General features: G+C 45.9%; 1 protein-coding gene across 1 annotated transcript; it reads right to left on the minus strand.

Moving 5' to 3' along the window:
* Nucleotides 1-14,951: 14,951 nt before the first annotated feature.
* Nucleotides 14,952-16,869, minus strand: LOC119320534 (F-box protein At5g07610-like). The gene is made up of 3 exons (XM_037594594.1): nt 16,127-16,869; nt 15,473-15,771; nt 14,952-15,436 (listed from the first exon to the last, which is right to left on the minus strand). Exons 1-3 carry the CDS (start codon nt 16,867-16,869, stop codon nt 14,952-14,954), a joined length of 1,527 nt encoding a protein of 508 aa, XP_037450491.1.
* Between the last annotated feature and the right edge of the window lie 7,294 nt (nt 16,870-24,163).

Raw genomic sequence — 24,163 nt, forward strand, 5'->3', positions numbered from 1 at the left:
GTCCGGGATCTCATCCGGGACTCCGAACAACATTCGGTAATCACATACAAGTCTTCCTAATAAACCTAGCGTCACCGAACCTTAAGTGTGTAGACCCTACGGGTTCGGGAGACATGCAGACATGACCGAGATGCTCTTAGGTCAATAACCAACAGCGGGATCTGGATACCCATGTTGGCTCCCACATGCTCCTCGATGTTGTCATCGGATGAACCACGATGTCAAGGGTTCAAGCAACCCCGTATACTATTCCCTTTGTCAGACGGTATGTTACTTGCCCGAGACTCGATCGTCGGTATCCCAATACCTCGTTCAGTCTCGTTACTGGCGAGTCACTTTACTCGTACCGTAATGCATGATCCCGTGACCAGACACTTGGTCACTTTGAGCTCATTATGATGATGCACTACCGAGTGGGCCCAGTGATACCTCTCCGTAACACGGAGTGACAAATCCCAGTCTCGATCCGTGTCAACCCAACAGACACTTTCGGAGATACCTTTAGTGCACCTTTATAGTCACCCAGTTACGTTGTGATGTTTGGTACACCTAAAGCACTCCTACGGTATCCGGGAGTTACACGATCTCATGGTCTAAGGAAGAGATACTTGACATTGGAAAAGCTCTAGCAAAACGAACTACACGATCTTGTGCCATGCTTAGGATTGGGTCTTTTCCATCATGTCATTCTCCTAATGACGTGATCCCGTTGTCAATGACATCTGATGTCCATAGTCAGGAAACCATGACTATCTGTTGACCAACGAGCTTGTCAACTAGAGGCTTACTAGGGACGTATTGTAGTCTATGTATTCACACATGTATCACGATTTCCGGATAATACAATTATAACATGAATAAAAGACAATTATCATGAACAAGGAAATATAATAATAATGCTTTTATTATTGCCTCTAGGGCATATTTCCAACAGTCTCCCACTTGCACTAGAGTCAATAATCTAGTTACATTATGATGAAATGAACACCCATAGAGTTCTGGTGTTGATCATGTTTTGCTCGCGAGAGAGGTTTAGTCAACGGATCTGCGACATTCAGATTCGTGTGCACTTTACAAATTTCTATGTCTCCATCTTGAACATTTTCACGGATGGAGTTGAAGCGACGCTTGATGTGCCTGGTCTTCTTGTGAAACCTGGGCTCCTTTGCAAGTGCAATAGCTCCAGTGTTGTCACAGAAGAGTTTGATCGGCCCCGACGCATTGGGTATGACTCCTAGGTCGGTGATGAACTCCTTCACCCAAATTGCTTCATGCGCTGCCTCCGAGGCTGCCATGTACTCCGCTTCACATGTAGATCCCGCCACAATGCTCTGCTTGCAGCTGCACCAGCTTACTGCTCCACCATTCAACATATACACGTATCCGGTTTGTGACTTAGAGTCATCCAGATCTGTGTCGAAGCTAGCATCGACGTAACCCTTTACGACGAGCTCTTCGTCACCTCCATAAAAGAGAAACATGTCCTTTGTCCTTTTCAGGTACTTTAGGATATTCTTGACCGCTGTCCGGGATTACTTTGGTACCTTCCTACCAAACTTACGGCAAGGTTTACATCAGGTCTGGTGCACAGCATGGCATACATAATAGATCCTATGGCTGAGGCATAGGGGATGACACTCATTTCTTCTTTATCTTTTGTCGTGGTCGGGCATTGAGCTGAGCTCAATCTCACACCTTGCAGTACAGGCAAGAACCCTTTCTTGGACTGATCCATTTTGAACTTCTTCAAAATCTTATCAAGGTATGTGCTTTGTGAAAGACCTATGAGGCGTCTCGATCTATCTCTATAGATCTTGATGCCTAATATATAAGCAGCTTCTCCAAGGTCCTTCATTGAAAAACTTTTATTCAAGTAGGCCTTAATGTTGTCCAAGAGTTCTATGTCATTTCCCATCAAAAGTATGTCATCTACATATAATATGAGAAATGCTACAGAGCTCCCACTCACTTTCTTGTAAATGCAGGCTTCTCCATAAGTCTGCATAAACCCAAACGCTTTGATCATCTCATCAAAGCGAATGTTCCAACTCCAAGATGCTTGCACCAGCCCATAAATGGATCGCTGGAGTTTGCATACTTTGTTAGCATTCTTAGGATCGACAAAACCTTCCGGCTGCATCATATACAGCTCTTCCTTAAGATAACTGTTAAGGAACGCTGTTTTGACGTCCATCTGCCATATCTCATAATCATAGTATGCGGCAATTGCTAACATGATTCGGACGGACTTAAGCTTCGCTATGGGAGACAAAGTCTCATCGTAGTCAATCCCTTGAACTTGTCGATAACCCTTAGCGACAAGTCGAGCTTTATAGATGGTAACATTACCATCCGAGTCCGTCTTCTTCTTAAAGATCCATTTGTTTTCTATCGCTCGCCGATCATCGGGCAAGTCTGTCAAAGTCCATACTTTGTTTTCATACATGGATCCTATCTCGGATTTCATGGCTTCGAGCCATTTGTTGGAATCCTGGCCCGCCATCGCTTCTTCATAGTTCGAAGGTTCACCGTTGTCTAACAACATGATTTCCAGGACAGGGTTGCCGTACCACTCTGGTGCGGAACGTGTCCTAGTAGACCTACGAAGTTCAGTAGCAACTTGATCCAAAGTACCTTGATCATCATCATTAATTTCCTCTCCAGTCGGTGTAGGCACCACAGGAACATTTTCCTGTGCTGTACTACTTTCCGGTTCAAGAGGTAGTACTTCATCGAGTTCTACTTTCCTCCCACTTACTCCTTTCGAGAGAAACTCTTTTTCCAGAAAGGTTCCGTTCTTGGCAACAAAGATCTTGCCTTCGGATCTAAGGTAGAAGGTATACCCAATGGTTTCCTTAAGGTATCCTATGAAGACGCATTTTTCCGACTTGGGTTCGAGCTTTTCAGGTTGAAGTTTCTTGACGTAAGCATCGCATCCCCAAACTTTTAGAAACGACAGCTTAGGTTTCTTCCCAAACCATAATTCATACGGTGTCGTCTCAATGGATTTAGACGGTGCCCTATTTAAAGTGAATGTAGCTGTCTCTAGAGCGTATCCCCAAAATGATAGCGGTAAATCGGTAAGAGACATCATAGATCGCACCATATCCAATAGAGTGCGATTACGACGTTCGGACACACCGTTACGCTGAGGTGTTCCAGGCGGCGTGAGTTGTGAAACGATTCCACATTTTCTTAGGTGTGTACCAAATTTGTGACTTAAGTATTCTCCTCCACGATCTGATTGTAAGAATTTTATCTTTCGGTCACGTTGATTCTCGACTTCATTCCGAAATTCCTTGAACTTTTCAAAGGTTTCAGACTTGTGTTTCATCAAGTAGACATACCCATATCTACTCAAGTCATCTGTGAGAGTGAGAACATAACGATATCCTCCGCGAGCCTCAACACTCATTGGACCGCACACATCAGTATGTATGATTTCCAACAAGTTGGTTGCTCGCTCCATTGTTCTGGAGAACGGAGTCTTGCTCATCTTGCCCATGAGGCATGGTTCGCATGTGTCAAATGATTCATAATCAAGAGACTCTAAAAGTCCATCAGCATGGAGCTTCTTCATGCGCTTGACACCAATGTGACCAAGGCGGCAGTGCCACAAGTATGTGGGACTATCGTTATCAACTTTACATCTTTTGGTATTCACGCTATGAATATGTGTAACATTACGCTCGAGATTCATTAAGAACAAACCATTGACTATCAGAGCATGACCATAAAACATGTCTCTCATATAAATAGAACAACCATTATTATCGGATTTAAATGAGTAGCCATCTCGTATTAAACGAGATCCAGATACAATGTTCATGCTCAAACTTGGCACCAAATAGCAATTATTAAGGTTTATAACTAATCCCGTAGGTAAATGTAGAGGTAGCGTGCCGACGGCGATCACATCGACCTTGGAACCATTCCCGACGCGCATCGTCACCTCGTCCTTCACCAGTCTCCGTTTATTCCGCAGCTCCTGCTGTGAGTTACATATATGAGCAACGGCACCGGTATCAAATACCCAGGAGTTACTATGAGTACTGGTAAGGTACACATCAATTACATGTATATCAAATATACCTTTAGTGTTGCCGGCCGTCTTGTCCGCTAAGTATTTGGGGCAGTTCCGCTTCCAGTGGCCCTTCCCTTTGCAATAAAAGCACTCTGTCTCAGGCTTGGGTCCATTCTTTGACTTCTTCTTCCCGGCAACTTGCTTACCGGGCGCGGCAACCTCTTTGCCGTCCTTCTTGAAGTTCTTCTTGCCCTTGCCCTTCTTGAACTTAGTAGTTTTATTGACCATCAACACTTGATGTTCTTTCTTGATTTCAACCTCTGCTGACTTCAGCATTGAGAATACTTCGGGAATGGTCTTCTCCATCCCCTGCATATTGTAGTTCATCACAAAGCTCTTGTAGCTTGGTGGGAGCGACTGAAGGATTCTGTCAATGACTGCCTCGTCCGGGAGGTTTATGTCCAGCTGGGACAGGCAGTTGTGCAACCCAGACATCTTGAGTATGTGCTCACTGACAGAACTGTTTTCCTCCATCTTACAACTATAGAACTTGTCGGAGACTTCATATCTCTCGACCCGGGCATGAGCTTGAAAAATCAGTTTCAGCTCCTCGAACATCTCATATGCTCCGTGTTGCTCAAAACGCCTTTGGAGCCCCAGTTCTAAGCTGTAAAGCATGCCGCACTGAACGAGGGAGTAATCATCAGCACGAGACTGCCAAGCGTTCATAACGTCTTGGTTCTCTGGGATGGGTGCATCACCTAGTGGTCCTTCTAGGACATATTGTTTCTTGGCAGCTATGAGGATGATCCTCAGGTTTCGGACCCAGTCCGAATAGTTGTTGCCATCATCTTTCAGCTTGGTTTTCTCTAGGAACGCATTGAAGTTCATGGTGACATGAGTGTTGGACATTTGATCTACAAGACATATTGTAAAGATTTTAGACTATTGTTCATGATAATAAAGTTCATCTAATCAAATTATTTAATGAACTCCCACTTAGATTAGACATCCCTCTAGTCATCTAAGTGTTACACGATCCGAGTCGACTAGGCCGTGTCCGATCATCACGTGAGACGGACTAGTCATCGTCGGTGAACATTCTCATGTTGATCGTATCTTCCATACGACTCGTGTTCGACCTTTCGGTCTCCGTGTTCCGAGGCCATGTCTGTACATGCTAGGCTCGTCAAGTTAACCCTAAGTGTTTCGCGTGTGTAAATCTGTCTTACACCCGTTGTATGTGAACGTAAGAATCCATCACACCCGATCATCACGTGGTGCTTAGAAACGACAAACTTTAGCAACGGTGCACAGTTAGGGGAGAACACTTCTTGAAATTGTTGTAAGGGATCATCTTATTTACTACCGTCGTTCTAAGTAAACAAGATGCATAAACATAATAAACATCACATGCAATTATATAGTAGTGTCATGATATGGCCAATATCATATAGCTCCTTTGATCTCCATCTTCGGGGCTCCATGATCATCCTGTCACCGGCATGACACCATGATCTCCATCATCATGATCTCCATCATCGTGTCTTCATGAAGTTGCCACTGTTGCTGAACGTTGCAGAAAATTAAAATTTTTCCTACAGTTTCACCAAGATCCATCTCGGAGTTCATCTAAGCAACGAGTCAAGGGAGAGAGTTTGCATCTACATACCACTTGTAGATCGAGTGCGGAAGCTTTCAAGGGGATGGTGATGAGGGAGTCGTACTCGCCGTGATTCGGATCACCGATGACCAAGTGCTGAAAGGACAACACCTCGGCGTTCAACACACGTATGGGACGATCGACGTATCCTCCGTCTTGATCCAGCAAGGAGGAAGGAGAGGTTGAGGAAGACAACTCCAATGGCAGCACGACGGCGTGGTGCAATTGGTGCAGCAGTATTCCGACAGAGCTTCGCCAAACTCGTACGGAAGAGGAGAGGTGTTGGGGAGGGGAGGGGCTGCGCCTTTGATTTGTGTTGCAGCCCTCCCCTCACCCCTCTATATATAGGAGGAGAGGGGCAAGAGGGGCCGGCCCTCTAGGGGAAACCCTAGAGGGGGGCGGCGGCCAAAGGGAGAGGGGAAAGAGGGGTGGCTTGCCCCCCAAGCTAGGGGGCGCCCCCTTTAGGGTTTCCCGGCCCCTCCCAAGCCCTAGCCGCATGGGCCTAGGTGGGGAGGCGCGCCCAGCCCACTAGGGGCTGGCTCCCTCTCCCACGCAGCCCATGTGGCCCTCCGGGAGGGGTGGACCTCCGGAACCCTTCCGGTGGCCCCGGTACAATACCGGTATGCCCCCAAAACTTTTCGGTGTCTGTTTAACAACTTTCCATATATAAATCTTTACCTCCGGACCATTCCGGAACTCCTCGTGACGTCCGGGATCTCATCCGGGACTCCGAACAACATTCGGTAATCACATACAAGTCTTCCTAATAACCCTAGCGTCACCGAACCTTAAGTGTGTAGACCCTACGGGTTCGGGAGACATGCAGACATGACCGAGATGCTCTCAGGTCAATAACCAACAGCGGGATCTGGATACCCATGTTGGCTCCCACATGCTCCTTGATGTTGTCATCGGATGAACCACGATGTCAAGGGTTCAAGCAACCCCGTATACTATTCCCTTTGTCAGACGGTATGTTACTTGCCCGAGACTCGATCGTCGGTATCCCAATACCTTGTTCAGTCTCGTTACCGGCAAGTCACTTTACTCGTACCGTAATGCATGATCCCGTGACCAGACACTTGGTCACTTTGAGCTCATTATGATGATGCACTACCGAGTGGGCCCAGTGATACCTCTCCGTAACACGGAGTGACAAATCCCAGTCTCGATCCGTGTCAACCCAACAGACACTTTCGGAGATACCTGTAGTGCACCTTTATAGTCACCCAGTTACGTTGTGACGTTTGGTACACCCAAAGCACTCCTACGGTATCCGGGAGTTACACGATCTCATGGTCTAAGGAAGAGATACTTAACATTGGAAAAACTCTAGCAAAACGAACTACACGATCTTGTGCCATGCTTAGGATTGGGTCTTGTCCATCACGTCATTCTCCTAATGACGTGATCCTGTTGTCAATGACATCTGATGTCCATAGTCAGGAAACCATGACTATCTGTTGATCAACGAGCTAGTCAACTAGAGGCTTACTAGGGACGTATTGTAGTCTATGTATTCACACATGTATCACGATTTCCCGATAATACAATTATAGCATGAATAAAAGACAATTATCATGAACAAGGAAATATAATAATAATGCTTTTATTATTGCCTCTAGGGCATATTTCCAAGAGTCACTTGGGGGCTCTTATGTTTATTTGAGCCGTTTTATACTAAGTGTTTTTCTTCTTAGTCGTTGCAAAGTGTTTATTATTTATCACTCCTTTTTTCGACACGAGTGTGCGGTCACTAGCCGGGGAGCCTAATTTCTCTCTCAAAACCACTAGGGTTTAGTTTTCTAAACTGGCCTAATGAGAAGTACTCCGCCTTCGGGATGGGAGACTGAAGCCGTAGGCTGACCTGCTTGAAGTCTTGAGATAGGATGTGTCATGTTAAAGCACGGCAGAAGCACCTTTTTTTTTCTCTAAAGTCCAATTTTCGGATTGGCACCGAACACTTGATCTTGTTCGGACGTCATGTTTTTACTGACGTTTTTTGGTTTTCCAAGCTTTTGGCACTTTTAAACTATTTGTGTGTTTTCAGCACAAGTCGCGCAGTGCAACGCCGGACTCCTTTAGAGATTCGGCAAAAACATTCTCGGATATTGCTATATATGCATCGGTTTCGAATTGTGTCTTCGGTCAATAGTTGGGTTGCCCGGCTCGTGCGCTTGCCTCCTACGTTCCGCTTTGTTCGGCTAGGTGTGCAAAGGGAGAACCACTGCGATTGTGCTCCCAGCTCGGATGGTCAAGCACCTCAGTGGAGAAAGCCGAAAACTGACTGTCACAATAGGTGCAAACTGGTCAGCGATCCGATGACTATATTAAATGACGGGCCGTTCATAACATTGGCTGAAGTGTTTATGGCTTGACCTCGACTATCGCCGAACACTACCGGGGGCTAGTAACTGGCCTCCCAAACTAAATCCTCAATATTTTGCTCTTCCATTAGAGCTGAGGTTTCATGATCATGCTTAGCATGACAACCCAAAGAAAGGAACCGATAGCGGGACTATTTTCTTTGGAAGACATTTTCTATGTTAAACAGCAATATAACATATCTCTCTGCGTACCTTTGTTTATAAAACCATATGGCCAGATTGCCTTGTTTGTCATAAATCTTTGCCCTCATAAAGGCTTTATAAAGTAGGAGAAACACTCCTCGGCTACTAGCCGAGGAGGTTGAAGCCGATGGTCGGTCAACATAGTTTTGTACAATGCGGATCCGAGCATTAATGACATAAAGTACTTGGATACATTGAGTCATTACACATAATTTGTGATTTTACTATGGATATCGATCCTTACTTCGGCCACCCGTGGCCGCATTAAGGCTCGGGGGTTACTGGGCTTCGGGCTTATTATTTACAAATATTAAAGGGGCACATCAATCCCCTGATCTGGTGTTGCCACCCGACCAGTGACTCGGGGGCTACTGCATTGCCTGTTCTATGCAGAAAATTTTAAGTGCAATACGGTTTCCGAGGAGATTTTGATCCTCAGGTTGGTCGGCTGCACCCAACCCGAGTCTCGAGGATTGAGCACGCCGCTTTTTGTGTCCCGAAGTATTCTGCCGAGCTAGGACTTGATCCTCAGACCGATTTTGCAAATCAACCTGAGTCTCAGCGGCTACGGGATCAGCGGTCTTATGTCATCCTTCATGTGCATCTCGGGTTTTAGACCGATGCCCACCTTGAGGGCTACTGGCTATGTATCTCGGCAGAGAATAAATTGCACCAACCAAAAATATTGACAAAAATCGGCCCACATTCGGGGTGGTGCACCACCTCGGAAGCAGTCCGGCATAAAGCTCGGGCGCTAGTGGCTGGCTCCATAGAGGGCATTTCCGGCATTAAGCTCGGTTAAACTCCTTCAAACTTCTTTGAACCAAGGTGATTTACGACACCTCCGATACAGTCCGGCGTTGGAGCTCGGGTACAGTCCGGCATTGGAGCTCGGATACATAATCCGGTGTTGGAGCTCGGATACATTCCGGCGTTAGAGCCGGGAAGCGGTCCGGCGTTGGTGCTCGGCTGCAAAAGATACCTCGAATGGAGTCCAGCATTGGAGCTCGGACGCAAGAGGACGCTGCCGCCCGGGAACAACTTCAAACCCGAGGTGTGGCATAAAAATAACAAGGCATTGATAAAGGCCGGAAACTTAAAGGGGCTCCTCAGATACCCGACGTGTAAACTCGTCGAATGCATTTCGGCGATCCTCAAGATCGAAGATGAGAAGATTTGTTGAACCAGTTTTCAAGACCGGCAACCGAAAATGAAGAACAGTTCGGACGAATCGAGGAGCGTCCCTAACTTGAAGACCGATTCAGGGGGCTACTGACGGTGTCCTGGACTAGGGGTACTCACCACGTCGTCCCCCGATCAGTTAGATTGGACCGAGGACCCCCAGGGCCGTATACTCATGGGCCAGTCCGGACAGTTGCCGCATACAAGGAAGATTCCACAAGACTTGGTGATCAAGACAAGGACTCCTCCCCCACCGGCGTATTCGGCTAGGACTCTTGTTATCCTAGGCCTCTGGTACACTATATAAACCGAGGCCAGGCTAGTCGATAGAGATATATACAACAATCATACCATAGGCTAGCTTCTAGGGTTTAGCCTCTCTGATCTCGTGGTAGATCTACTCTTGTACTAACCATATCATCAATATTAATCAAGCAGGAGTAGGGTATTACCTCCATCGAGAGGGCCAGAACCTGGGTAAAAACATCGTGTCCCTTGTCTCCTGTTACCATCCGCCTAGACGCACAGTTCGGGACCCCCTACCCGAGATCCGCCGGTTTTGACACCGACAGCCCCCCTCCCAATCCGGTGCGGGGGCCTCCTGGGACAGCTCCGCCCATCAGATCAGGACGACTCGGCCCTGGATCGGCGCCAACTCCTTCGATATGGCGGCTGGTGGGCCGGGGTTCTCCGGATCTGCCCGGATCTGGCCGGCGTGGCCCTGCCTCGTCCTGCCCGGCTTGGTTTTCGCTGTGTGGTGCTCCCTGGTGGCGCCGGTCTGGGTCTTTCTTCATGTTTCGACGGGATGTGTGCGGTGGTGGATGCCGGGGCAGCGGCCTCGGGCTGTGTGGACGGCGTTGCCTCTTTGGCGGGCGATGGCCGTGGGTGCTGGTGGTCCGTGACTTCGGTCGTGCGGGCGATGAGGTCTCGGCGGACGTCTACTACAGTGGATCGGGATGGCCCATTACCTGGCGTGACTGCTTCGATGACGTCGAACGCCTTCTCCGGCTGTGTGCGCTTCTCTGGCCAAGTCTTTGGCTGGGTGGATGGGATGGGGGCGGGACTGGGGGAAACCCTTGGCCGTCGACGGAGGCCACAACAATGGCGGATCCTTTGTTGGGCGTCGGTTCCCCTCTTGGAGGCCTTGTTGAGGTCCTCTCCTGTCTTTCACTGTGCTCTTCTTTTGGGCAAAAGCTCTAGTTCCCCTTGCGGGCGACGGCGTCGTACCCTCGTTGCGCTCCTTCTTGAAGGCATCGCCTCGGGTTCCCGGAAGCACGTGGGCACTTTGCGGTGCGTGTGAGGTGTTTGGCGGCGGCAATGTGTGCAACGTTTCATCTATTCTACCGCCGGTCTTCATCTTGTGGTAGCGCTCCTTCAGCTTGGAGATGGACTAGCGTAGGTGATGGTCGTCGTTTGGCATCATGGTGGCGTCGATGGCGGAGAAACCTGCCAAGGTTGGCCCCTCAATCTGCTCTGAAGATGGACCAGTGAAAGATGATGACGACGACACATGTGAGTGCGTCGGACCAGATTGTGCGCCGGACCCGGTATTTGGCTCGATCGGGGCTTCCGGCTTTAGATCTTAGGCTTAGGTGAGACGTCTGGGTATATGGCCCAGCTTGCACCCCTTCATCATATGGATAGGAGTAGCGGCAGATGTTGCCAAGATGGCGGATTAAGGCATATTATTGTACTACTTTGTAAGGTCCTCGAGAATAATCAATAAAATAGCCGCATCCATCTCCCAGATGCAAAGGCCGGGGGTCATCCTCCTTCTTTGAAAAAAAAATCTCATGCCGGAGATACATTTATTTGGATGCGGACGTCGAATAAAACATAGTTACTCTGCAAGTTAAGCTTACCATTGCCAGTTCATTAGAAGGGTTCAGACGCCTCTTTCACACATCATTTGAAAGATTAAGATCTCCATAGAAGGAATTGGCCAGCCAATCCTCTTTGCCTACTGTGTAACATTGGATTCAAGTCTGCTGTCCACCTGTTTGCAACTTGCCCATTTACTGCTACTGTCTGGTGCTACTTTCTGACCAGATTAACCAACCGGTTTGATCTTAGACCAAGCTACAACAAGCCACAATCCCCTCGCAACGTCGCAAAGATTTCTCCGCGCTTTCTATGCTGATCTGGTGTCAGGTTTGGAAAGAAAGGAACAACAAGATAATCAACGCCAAAGCCAATGATTTCATTGGGACATGCAACCTGATCTCTGAAGAACTGCACACATGGCTTCATGCAAGCATCAAAGGTGTTAAATGGTTGGCACAGTTATAGTGCAATTTGGCCCTCCCTAACCCATGTTTCTTACATGTGTACAGCTATTACCCTGGGTGTACATTTCTTTTTGGAATGCCCATACCCTGTCTTTTCCATTTGGAGTTTACCCTTAATGAATCATAAACAGCGTCTGCTGTGTTTCATAATAAAAGACTAGCACATATGCCAGTGCATTGCAATAGGAGATAAAATAGTGTGCATTTAAAGTCAGTGAGAATTATATGTGCAAGCAAAACCCTGTGTGCACACGAAAAAGGAATATTTAGCTTCTCGGTTTCGCCTGTGTGAAGTAATCAATCCGCTACTTTTTTCATTCATTGATCGAAGGCATTTAAGAGTTTTGTTATGTCATCATACACCAGAGAAGGCCCATGAGTTATTCAATCTACTCTTCCTTTCAATCCTTTCAATCGAGGTGACTTTAAGGTATGAAGTTTCTGAATATTCTCGTAAACATGAAGAATTTTTTAAATCCTTATCAATTTTTTGAAAATTATGTACACTTTCGAAAAAAAATGCGAACAAAATATGAAAGAAACCATATTTTAAAATTCAGAAACATTTTATGAGAATACCAATTTTTTTTGTGAAAACGTGAACATCATTTGAATTTGTGAACACTTTTTCTAAAACGAGAACATGTGTTGAAAATAAAACATCTTTAGAAAATGTGTATCTTTTATACACAAACATTATTTTTAATTTTGAAAATTTCACCAAACATGAATATTTTCAAATTTGGAGAATTTTTTGGAATGCCATTTTCTTTTTAGAAATCTCAAACAATTTTGAAAAAAAAATAAATGGCTAACTTTTTGCAAGTTCCGAATATTTTTCAAAATAGTAACAATTTTTTGAAATTCTGAACATTTTTCCAATTGTGAAGTTTTAATTTACGAAATAAATTCAAAAATAAAAATAAACTTGGAAGAGGAAAAACAGACAGGGAAAGGAGAATAAAAATAGAAGTAAAACACAGAAAAAAAATGGCAGCCCATTATTGGCTGTCCTGTGCGAAACTCCGACTATTTCTCGCACTATGTAGAAAATATATTATTTTCCAAACTGCGTGGGAAGAAAAATAAGTGGGTTGGCTTCGCCAGGCCACAACGTGCGGTCCACGTACGAATTTGTTTTTTCTAGCAGACAAACATATAAGAATTTAGTACCACCTCAGGTAGAAAAAAATATTTTCAGCGGTGAAGGATGAAAAATTATATAGTTTTGTGAAAAGAACATATTGCATCACCATATTCAAAACTTTCATTTTGCTTTTTTCCCAAATTTTCCGAAAATAAATTAATATTTGTGGATTGAAAAATATTTTTTAAACATGAACAATTTTTAAAATACCAAAAGGTTTTTCAAAAATTTCGTTCATTTTGGACAAAGGTGAACACCATTTGAAATAGGGAGATTTTTTTAGACTTCACAAACATTTATCGAAAACATGAACCTTTGAAAAAGCACTAAGGTTTTTTGAATTTAGGATTTTTTTAATAGAAACATGTTTTTCCAAGTTTCGAACATTTTTTAGAACAGGAACAAAAGTTCAGAAATCGGAATTATTTTCTAAAAATTGATTGGAAACACAAATCTTAATTCTGTTTTTTAAATGTATTTAAGGAAAAAACTAAAAAATTCTAAAGTTTGCAGGAAAAAGGAAAAAATAAATAGAGAAAGGAACAAAAAACAAAATAGAAATAAGACACAGAAAAAAAGCAAACGGTCTGGCCCAGCTTTGCGCCCCTTGCGAAGGTCAGACTATTTGTCACCGCGTGCGGTAAATAGGGTTTTCCTAGCTGTTTGCGCTGGGAAATAAGTGGGCTCGCTTGGACGGGCCACAACGTGCACGGCCCATGTACGAAAATTGCTTTTTCTTTTCTAGCAAACGGACGCGCACAAATTTAGTATCACCTCGGATAAGGAAAAAACTTTTCGGCGGTGAACAGATGAAAAAATTGAAGAAACGCACCTTGCTTTATTAGTAGATAATAGAGGTATAGATATAGATATAGATATAGATATAGATAGATATAGATATAGATATAGAAAATTCTGTACATAGTACTATCTGTTGGCACAGGCCCAACATCAACGCTGTAATCTGACGTGTACTTCCGGTGAGAAGAACATATGACAGACTAGCAAGGCCCAAATCTTTCCGGGCGATACCCTAGTATACGAGCTCAGCAGCCTAGCTACGGCTTGCTGGAAACGCACAAAGCACTCATGCACACGTACGCGATACACGAGATGCCGATTGATTGCAAAAGGCTCATGTGACACCCATTTTTTTCTCTGATCTCACGGTTTGTTTACAAGGGCATACAAAGGATTATATAGCAGCTAGCTAGCCTACCACTAATCCCTACCGGACAGGTCTCTTACGTCGTGGTTAATTCCAACACTATCTATATATTTTTTTTGCGACTGAAAAATGGGCTTTATTAATTATGGAATAGTTGTACAATCGCTTGCCAGATAGCTCACAAGAGCAGCTGGAGGCACCTGCAGCCACAAATCGGTGCTGTGCTCCACTCTCGACATATAGGCAAGGCGATCTGCAGTTCTATTCTGCAAACGACCAACAAGACGTATCACAAGCTCCCTTTCTCTCATCATCTCCTTAATCTCCATTACAAGGTGACGTACAATTGATTTGTCTGTGTCTGGACTTTCCACAGCTTTTACCAAAGAAACACAGTCGGTTTGAACAATCAGTGGCAAGGTTGTATGCTGCAGTGCCGCACTAATGCCCTCCCGAGCTGCCACACATTCAGCTTCCAGAGCACTTGAGCAGTGCTGTATAAACCAGCATGCCGAAAATATGTGTTCACCCATACTATTCCTGGCTACCATTGCAGCACCAGCCGTGTGAGTATTTGCATCAAATGAGCCATCCAGCGACACAGCAAGCCGCCCCTCCGACAGTACCTTCTTCATTTCATTAATTAGCCTTTTTTTTTTGCATAAGCAACCTCTCGATGTTTTTTGTAGCAGCTAGCACTTGTTTGCAGAAGCTGCATTTGTCATCGTGAGGCCATCCTAGTTTTAGCATGCGATCTGCAGCACAAAATTTTCTTTGCAGGAACTGTCAGCGGTAGGAATCTCTTTTGCCCTCCCTTCAACTTTAACTTCCACACTCTAGCTTCTTGGTGGCCTTGCCAAAGTCCAACTCGGTCGCGTTGGCCTTCATGTCAGTGAAGGTGGGTTCCTACTAGTGCCGTCTGCGACCAATCTTGGTGGTAGAGTCCTTGAACCTCTGGGCGCGCCCACAGAACTTGCGCATCTCGTACACGGCCATGCATGAAAGGTTGGATTCCTCTTCCAATTCCGACTTTTTCCTATGAAGCTCCTTATCTTCAAATAGCGATTCTAATTCGTTTCCAGGAAACACGCCTATCCAACAAGGCGTATACGGGAAAGCTGAGTCCATCTCCCCAAATGGTAGTCCGCAGACCGGGTTGTAATATGCTGAACACACATTGCCCATGTCTTGACATTTCGAGCTGTTGCGATCATATGCCAATACTCTTGTTTTTCTCCTTGATGAAATTAAGAAGACAATCTCTTTATAAGGATGAAACCCAAGGAAATAATAATTTCCTTCATATCCCTCTTCAAGAACGTTATCCTCTTCAACATCATATTCACTGTCAAGAATGTTATCCTCGTCGGAGTTCCATTCATATTTCTCTTCCACTGTCGCTCTGTTAATTTCATATGTATTACCATTACACTCAGGCAACGACTTACAGTAGTTAACATCATGTAAGATCCATTGTCTACCCATTTGTTGAGCATAGTCCTCATGTTCAAAGGTCTTAAGAGTGGTATCATGGTTTAGCACCCACTCTATTTGACTGCACGATTCATTGAGATGCCAAACCTGAAGAAGCGGACTCCTCTTATGAGATACTGCACAATACACCCCTCTCAGTGATCTACCCAAATGGTGCTCAGGATATCCTTTTAGTGGAAGTTCACTGACACCTGGTAGTTTAATTACTCTGTATGTGTCATCTGACAAACACATTCTGCAGACACAAAACAATCAGGTAAAACAGATTAATAACAACATGAGTGAATCATAGCAGTATATATTGTGGGAGGATTTGTAGGATTTTCTAGAAAATTCCCATAGGATATTTCCTACATTTGTTTGCTATGTATGACATTCATTTCATGGGAATGCACGTACTTGACTCTTGGGATTGTGTTCATATTGACCTAATTCCTAAAAAATCATAGCATTAAGTGTGAGCATATTCGAAAATTAGAAGGACGTCGAGTGGACATCACAATTTTTTACTTTGATTTCACAATCCTACGAAACCAGACGAGCCCTTGCTAAACAAGAATAATGACATAGGAGCAAGTTAGTAGTAGTACCTCATGAGATAGCCATGCTCGCAATGGATGTAGAGCGTGCTTCGCGAGTAGACGGCATGATAATGATATAGGTTATACCACAAATCCGAATGCATGTTGCGGACGAGCCCTGCAGCCTCCCCTTCTCGAACGAAGATCCTCTTGTCCCACTGCTGAGTCGCCGATGAGAACACATGGATGACATATAAGTCCGGAGGCCACTCCGGTTCAAGCAACGCATCATCATGGTCGCTGTGCGATTCACCGGCAGCTAGCACACATGGAACCAAAAATACCTGATAGTGTGTCGACATGGTCGGTTCGAACACGAGGTAGGCACTTTGATCGAATCCCAACACGTTTGACCCAGGACGTTGGGGCAGGCGTGCCCACCGACGCGTCGCCGGGTTCACGACATAATCGCGCGGCAGTGCATCGTCACACTCGTGTCTCAGACCCCGGCAAAGCAATAGCCCGTTGCAATGGTCCGTGACCGTGACGCCCATGCAGGGCAAGAAGTCGAGCCCTCCAGAGATCGCCGGACCAGTCATGGGACGGGAGAAGAACTCTGAGAATCTAAGCCGGGTGAAGTTGATGAAGATCCCGCGCACCGAGTGCGAGAGCAGGTGGCCACGCAGGCGGGCGTCGACGGTGTCGCGCCATGCTCTGCAGACCAGCCGGGCCGCGGCTAGGGTGTGCGGCACGAGGCGCCGGAGGACCTCCGCGAGGACGTCGCTGGGTAGCACGACCGGATTCGAGGCCATTGCCGATCGCTCTCGTTCGCCGCTCCTTTTCTAGTTTCCTGTCGTCCGCGATCCACACGCGCCGCTATATAACCGGCCGAGCGCTGCTACACGTCCGATATTTTGCGTATGATTTTGGTACGATGATCGTGCACAAATCGGACAGCGATTGGAGACGTATTGGACCTGGAGTAGTATACGAGGCAAAGTCAATATCTTTCTTTTTTCTGACTCGGAAGTTGGGGCCCATTATTATATTGCGTTAACAAAAATTCCCATATAAGGTAACCAATATGTCTCTGTACATGGCTAAATACCCACATCTGTCTATGCGTACATATTTGGGTATTTGCACGCCGGCCGGTTCGGATGACAGGGTTTGGCTGCTCACGGTGACTGGGGTCGTCCGCATGGACGTCTCTGTCCACGAGGGCAAGGATATGATGGTACCGGGTAGGGGAAGACTTGTATGAGATCTAGCTTTAGGTGAGATCAATGAGATCAATCTATTTGAGGACTCAAAACATGTTCTAAAATTCGGGCAATATCCGTAGACACACGCCCGTGTTTGATATACAACCTCAAAAAGTTTCAGCTCCTAAATCGAAGTACACTTAGAGAACCAAGAAAGACAAAAATCGAATATGAATAGTGCCAAATACTATTCACCCCAACATTACACTATTGATAGTCGAAGTTGTCTTATTTGAATATCTTACTGTAAACCGAGTTTGAAGCTGATTTTCTTTAGAGTTGTAAACATACCCTGCAGGTATGTTGTAAAAAAAACAGAATTTTTTGAATTCTCTAAATATGAAATTTTGATGTTGATCCTACGGTCTCACCTAAAGGTCAGATCCTATACAAGTAGGTAGGGTTTCTGCCCTAGTAGGAGCGGCGCTCGGATGGATGGCATCGCTTCTTTTTCGATTCAGTTTTCTGGGCTATGATCCTCCTCAATTTCGTCGGTCGAGGTGAGTTAGATGAAGCTTCATGTAAATTCCTGTCAGCTCGTTAGGCCGGCGAGCGCTAACATGCAACTTGCTTCAGATTTAAGTATTTAATTTAATAAAACTGGAAAATGTTGCATCATGGAGATATATATTTAGAGCATAACTCCTTTTGAGAATTATAACCCATGGATGCATAATAATCCACATCGGAACATATTTCTTTTAACAAATCATTATTGCAGTATTGAGAAGTAACCTACCAATGGTTGTTCATCAATGTCTGGGTCACTTTCATGTTCCATAAACCAAATTATTACATACTGAACAACGGAAGTAATTGATAAGTGTCAAATCACCATGCTGCCAAGAGGGACGTTGGATTCAAACAGCCGCAGCTTCTCCTCAATGTCGATCACAGCCTCCCACTCCAAACCATCCTGAGTAGCACTAGATTATCCTCAACACAATTATGTGTACAAATCTCTTGATTACAGCTGAACAGAGGGATTACGCGAATTTTGGCGAAGGGGAAATGGACAGGAGAGAGTGGTTGGTAGCAGCCAGGCCGTGCCGTCTGATCCTCTGGATGTGTCTAACCTCGTGCGCCTTGGTAGAAGTAGGGGTGCATAGTTCGGCTTCTCATCACTTGGTTCATGCCGGCCCAAAACGATTCTTGGGTTGGGCTTCTTCAGACGCTGGGGATGCTGTGCGGCTTGCGAGCTGGGCGAGCCACTGGCAGCTGGAGCCTTCAGGTTAGGGATGCTGACACACTCCACTTTCTCTTTGCAAGCAACAAGCTACACTGCCATTTTCTTTGCTAGCTGTTGTAACAAAGTATCATTGCTACTTTGCTCGTCTCATCATCATCACCACAAGCAAAGAGCTAGCACAACAGATAGTCCCAATAGCAACAAAAAATTGTCTTTTTTTTAATTCTTTGCATTAACGAAGTTCAAATTGGCTTTCACTAGACACTACTAAAATGCACAGAGTTATTTTATACTCTGCATTAGCAAAGTATGCATCGAAAGGAATATAAAACACTACTCCTTATAGCCTTAGCAAAACAAGGAAAATATAATCGAAAGAAGTTTTAGTTTCAACAGGTCGTTAGTAAACAGACTGTCACACATGCAGTCACTAACATGCAACTTGCTTCAGATTTAAGTACTCAGGAGAAACAATTCACAGATATACAGCATGGGTGCAGAATAATCCCCATATTAACAAATCAGGATTGCATTATTAAGAAATAACCTACCAATAATGGTCACTTCCTGGTTCCATAAGCCAATTTCTTGGTGATCCAAGACTGGAATTACTTTGACTAGAAGTACTTGATAAGATCAATGGATTATTTTCTCCAGTTCATTCAGCAAAATATAGAAAAAAACAAATGCTATTAAATAACTTGCTTCCAAAACTTTATGAAACGCAGACAATATGATGGCTCAGTAGCCAGTACAAATTTAATTGGCGAGACCACATAATACCAAATACATGACTTGCAAAAATTAACATTTTAAATAATATTGATCCATCCTTTTCAATGCATTTGCATCTTCTCCTGGCCTGATAGTTCTGCCTAGGAAAAGATTTTCATGCCCTGTAACCTCTCAGACAAGTCAACCTCAAATAGCAAGGAGGGGTTCAGGTGTTGCCTACGTATTTCCTTGGTCTCCAAGTCAAGGACAATGAGCACGCAGCGTTGGCCATGTATCTGCAACATGACCGCGTCGTTCCTCTCCCCTGAACGCTTGAACTGAATCGACATACTGCCAAGAGGGACGTTGGGCTCCAACAACCGCAGCTTCTCCTCCATATCAATGACGACCTCCCGCTCCCAACCATGGCCGCCAGGTAATTGTATCCACATGGTAATCATGAACACGTCAGCCACGAGGAACCGTAGCCTCCAGTCTGGTGACATCCTCAGGTGACGCTGGACTGGTTTGTTGTTGGTGGGCATGACCGGGAGCTCCACAGTGCCTAGCTTTCTCGTCAAGACGTCATATGTGAGGATATGGCGGCCATTTTGCAGCCAGTGGATGACGCCGCCAGGGAGTACAACGGCGTCATCATGCTCATCGTGGTGATTCCCTAACGGGGCGCCAAAGTGTTCAGTGACAGGACCCCAGCTGACATTGCCATTGTCGGACAGTGCAGCTGTCTGGATTCTCATGGAGTTTGTGCCCTTGACCTGGCACCAGGCCCGGCGGGCGAAGAATAGCAGAAAGGAGGAGCCGCTTATGCCATCTGTAGCAGTGAGTAGAACGCATGGTTGACAAGGGCATCCAATACAAGACCTGTCAAAGGAGATGCCCAGCGGTTTGGAGAGGAAGGTGCGGTCGCCGGTCATGGGGTCGTACACGCACAGATCAGAGTTTCTATGCTCGTGGACATAGTGACGGCGGACGAGGACGATGAGGCCGCCGCGCAACGTCACAGGGTCGTACCGGCCGAGGAGATCGTCGGCGGCGCTTCGTGCCACGAAGGGCGCGAGGTGCTTGTCGGCGAAGCACATGGCGGCCGGCGTAGCCGGGTGGACCAGGGAGACGAAGGGCTTGCGCCGGTGGTTCCGGCGCCTGTGGCGACGGGTGTAGGCGAGGAGGATCCGCGTCGGCACGACGCCGGCCGTGGCAGCTTGTCGGATGAAGGAAGCGTCCGCGATTTCGCGGCGGAGGGTCTTGCAGGTGGCGCCGCAGCGGATGATGGTTCTTGCGTCGGAGCGCGCAGCGATCGCCAACAGGAGGTCCGCCGGTAGCATCCGCGACGCCGGCGGCGCGCGAGGGTTGTTTTTGGGTTGGCGTTTTCGTGGTGCCATTGGGGCTGTGGATCTGCAACCGAGCGAGCGATTTGCCTGCCTTATATATTATGACGCTAGTTATTCAGTTGAGGGAATGAAAAGATCGTGGATCAGTATCTTTTGGGAGCAACAAACGATGCTTATCCCGTAAAAAAAAGGGTAATGCAAGCTTATCACCTTATTTCTTTATATAACTATGAGGGTGTTTGTTTCCAGAAATTTATTGGCTTAGGGACTTAAAAAAGTCCCTATAAGTCCCATCTAAACCAAACAGGAGGGACTTATAGGGACTTAAGTGGGCATTTGGGACTTATGAAATAAGACTCTCAACGAGGGACTTATAGGGACTTATAGTTGTAATATGGTCTTATAGGGACTTATAAGTCCCAGAAACCAAACAGATAGGGACTTTTTAGGGACTTGAGACTAAAAAATGTTCTAGGACTTATGAACCAAACAGGGCCCTAAAATATTGCAAATTAAAGGTTTCAACGGAAACTTAGATCAGGAGATGAGGCCCTAAAATATCTTTTGAGAGCAGTTATTATATGCAATGCAAGGTACTCAATCATCTCCGAATCCGGTCAACAGACATGGCACAATTATATTTCAGAGAAGATCGTGGGAATTGCACGATTCGTACAATTCAGTTGACACGACATGGTTGGGCGGCCCATTGTAAGTGAGATACTCCTTGGTCAAAGAAATTTTCAAGTTGATTCCTATATACCAAAAGAAGGAAGTAATAATTTCGAAAAACATAGGTGTATGGCATGAGGCCAACTGCATCGTATGATCACTCGGTGTAGCAGAGAGTTAAAGATACGACGGGCAAATGAAAAGACGAGAACGGAATTAAACAAATAGGGAACACAAGATTTAACGTGGAAAACCCCTCCAACACGAAGGTGAAAAAACCACGGGCGCCAGCCAGCAAATGTTCACCAAGTCGGGAGAGATTACATATGTCGGAGATTTACAACTGATCAACTTATCTCGTGCGGTGGCTTACAAAAGGTATATGTATAACAACGCTGACCTAGGTCAATACTTAGCTGTACCGGCTGGTGCCCGTGCGTTTCTATGCCCCAAGCCTCCTGGCGACAGGCCTCCGCTCCGCTCTGCTCATCAGAAGTTAGTTGTTTCATATCTATATGAATTTGGACCATAACTTAACAAAAGCAGATGTTTGTTCTGCACTTGCCGGTCCCCATGATGTTTGGTGATGTGCGGTTGTATACAGGCGTCGTGGCGTTGCACCGTCCCACAATAATGATGTCCTCATAATTATGTTAGGTCAAGGGTAGATTATAACCTCCAATAATGCCTTTCCTATGGATACCCAAGCATATTATGCAAACAACCACTCTATTATTATGGTTTGGAGAGATGTGTTGTACTCTCCAAAAAGAACTTTGCTGAAACAAAATTGTTCAAATTGTACCAAGTGTATTTTTCATCTCATACTAAATTCCTCCATCTTTATTGGGCTAGAAATTCTGAGTTAATGCAAGACAAGTTTAGTCAAGATCTCTTCATTGCCTAATAACATTTTTTTAGAAACCTGACCCTGACGTCAGGGGTTTCTGCATTTCATTAAGAAGAAGACAAATGGTTTATTTATAAGAAAAAATAGAATAAAAGACCATTCTTTATTAATTATGAAAAACCAAGCGAAAACCCAAAAGCGAAAACAGAAGAAGAAAAAAGAGATTCGAGCTTGGGGAGAGGGACAAGACAAGTGCAACGTAAAGGGTAAGCGTCTGTGTCAGATACCAGAGCATCAAGGCCCGAAGCAATTAGGCATGGCTCAAGTGCAACCAACTTACTACCACTAGCCAAAGAGAACTTTGCCTCAACATGGAAGCATCATGGGCTAATATTATTATGTGGGAAACATCATGTAAGGTTAAAGTTTGACTTCCTAGCAATGCGTGCCAAAGAGCTCAACGTCGTGACCACTTGCGGTGAAAGTTGTTTTTTTGTACATGTCTATATATGCTTTCATCTTTTCTTCAGCGGCCTCCACTTTGTCCACCTCTATCAACTCACCAAAAACCTACAACTAGCTATGCTCAGCACACTTGGCCATCGGGATGTTGCACGCCTTGTTTTTATTGTCCAGGTGCCCGCTTCGTCGTCCACCATCCTTCTCCCCATGCAACGATGTGGGGGGTCCAAATAAGAGGGTGTCGAACCCCACAAGTAATCTTCCTGAGAAATTCCTCCATAGATAATGGTGGTGCATCTGCATCAACCTATGTCACCTCAGCAACAACACTGCTTACCTCATCATAGTATTCAACCACAATATCAGGCTTGCCGATGTCCTCCATCATGCTCTTCACGTTGAAACCAAGCGGCTCCCCCAAACTTAGAATCGAACATGCAAGGGAATGCACACTGATAGTCAGGACTAGCCACCAGGGGGTGGGGCAAAATGGATCATAGCCTCTTAGCTCATTGGGTCGACAAACTCCTTGGTCCCAACTGGTGGAACTACAGGGACCAACCACACATCTTCACACCCAACAGAGCAACTCACAAGACAGATGATAGAAGGCCACACTAAAGGAAGAGGTGTCATTGCTTCATCAGGCATAGGATCAACATCTCATGAAGCAATGCCCTTCGACTTTAATGAGAGCATTACAACAAGAAGATCCTACTCAACATTAGTGTCAGGGAGGATGCAACAGTCCACATGATAAGATGAGCAATCTTACAGAGATGGCACCAAGAGAGCCTTAGCGTATGAACACGACCTCTATGCAAGACTGGCATGACACTTCCAACCTCAACACCAATTTGCGGTCCATAGGAAGGTGCCAGAGAGGGGGGGCTTCGACGTGGGCGAGACTACTGGCTGGTAAGTGGAAGTTCTTGTAGCAGCGCCAAATCATGGGCGGCTCCTGGCAGACAACAACGAAATGCTTGGGGCCGACTCAGTGGAAACACTGCCCCCATCCACTTGAGTTGAGCGGCCCACTCAGCTTGGCTGGACACCAGATGAGGTAGCAACGCAACATGATAGTACAAGGTAGCATCCATGTTTCCCTTCACCCCTGCACCGCAATCCAACCTCCGTGGTCCGCAGCACCACCTACTTGAGATGAGGCTGCAGGGCGGAGGAGGATGGATCATCATTATCAACACTCATCAAACACATTTGTCTGGTACTGCAACCACCCAAATTGCAAGTTAGAGACTACAACATCATTGAATCCAGTAGGGGGGCTGAATGGCTAGGGAAGCTAGGCCGGCACTGATGCGACCACAACAACAGAGCTAGCGTCGCCCCTGCAGTGATCCATCCTGGGTACATTGGTCCAGGACATCAGTGCGCACCATGGTGACGACCGCGTCATCCTTCGAAAAGACCCCTACCTGAGGCAAAAGTGACTAGGCGGGAGGGACCTCAGCGTACACCGGCATCGGGCTCCCAGATCTGGCGAGTCGGTGGGACCGCGCACCATCCTCTTCGTCATCCGAACTCCACGGGGGGCACTCAGCCGAAGCCAACCGGGGCGGGGAGGTGGATTTGGCTAAAGGGGCT

Source organism: Triticum dicoccoides, chromosome 6B (assembly GCF_002162155.2).
Source record: "Triticum dicoccoides isolate Atlit2015 ecotype Zavitan chromosome 6B, WEW_v2.0, whole genome shotgun sequence".
Lineage (NCBI taxonomy): Eukaryota > Viridiplantae > Streptophyta > Magnoliopsida > Poales > Poaceae > Triticum > Triticum dicoccoides.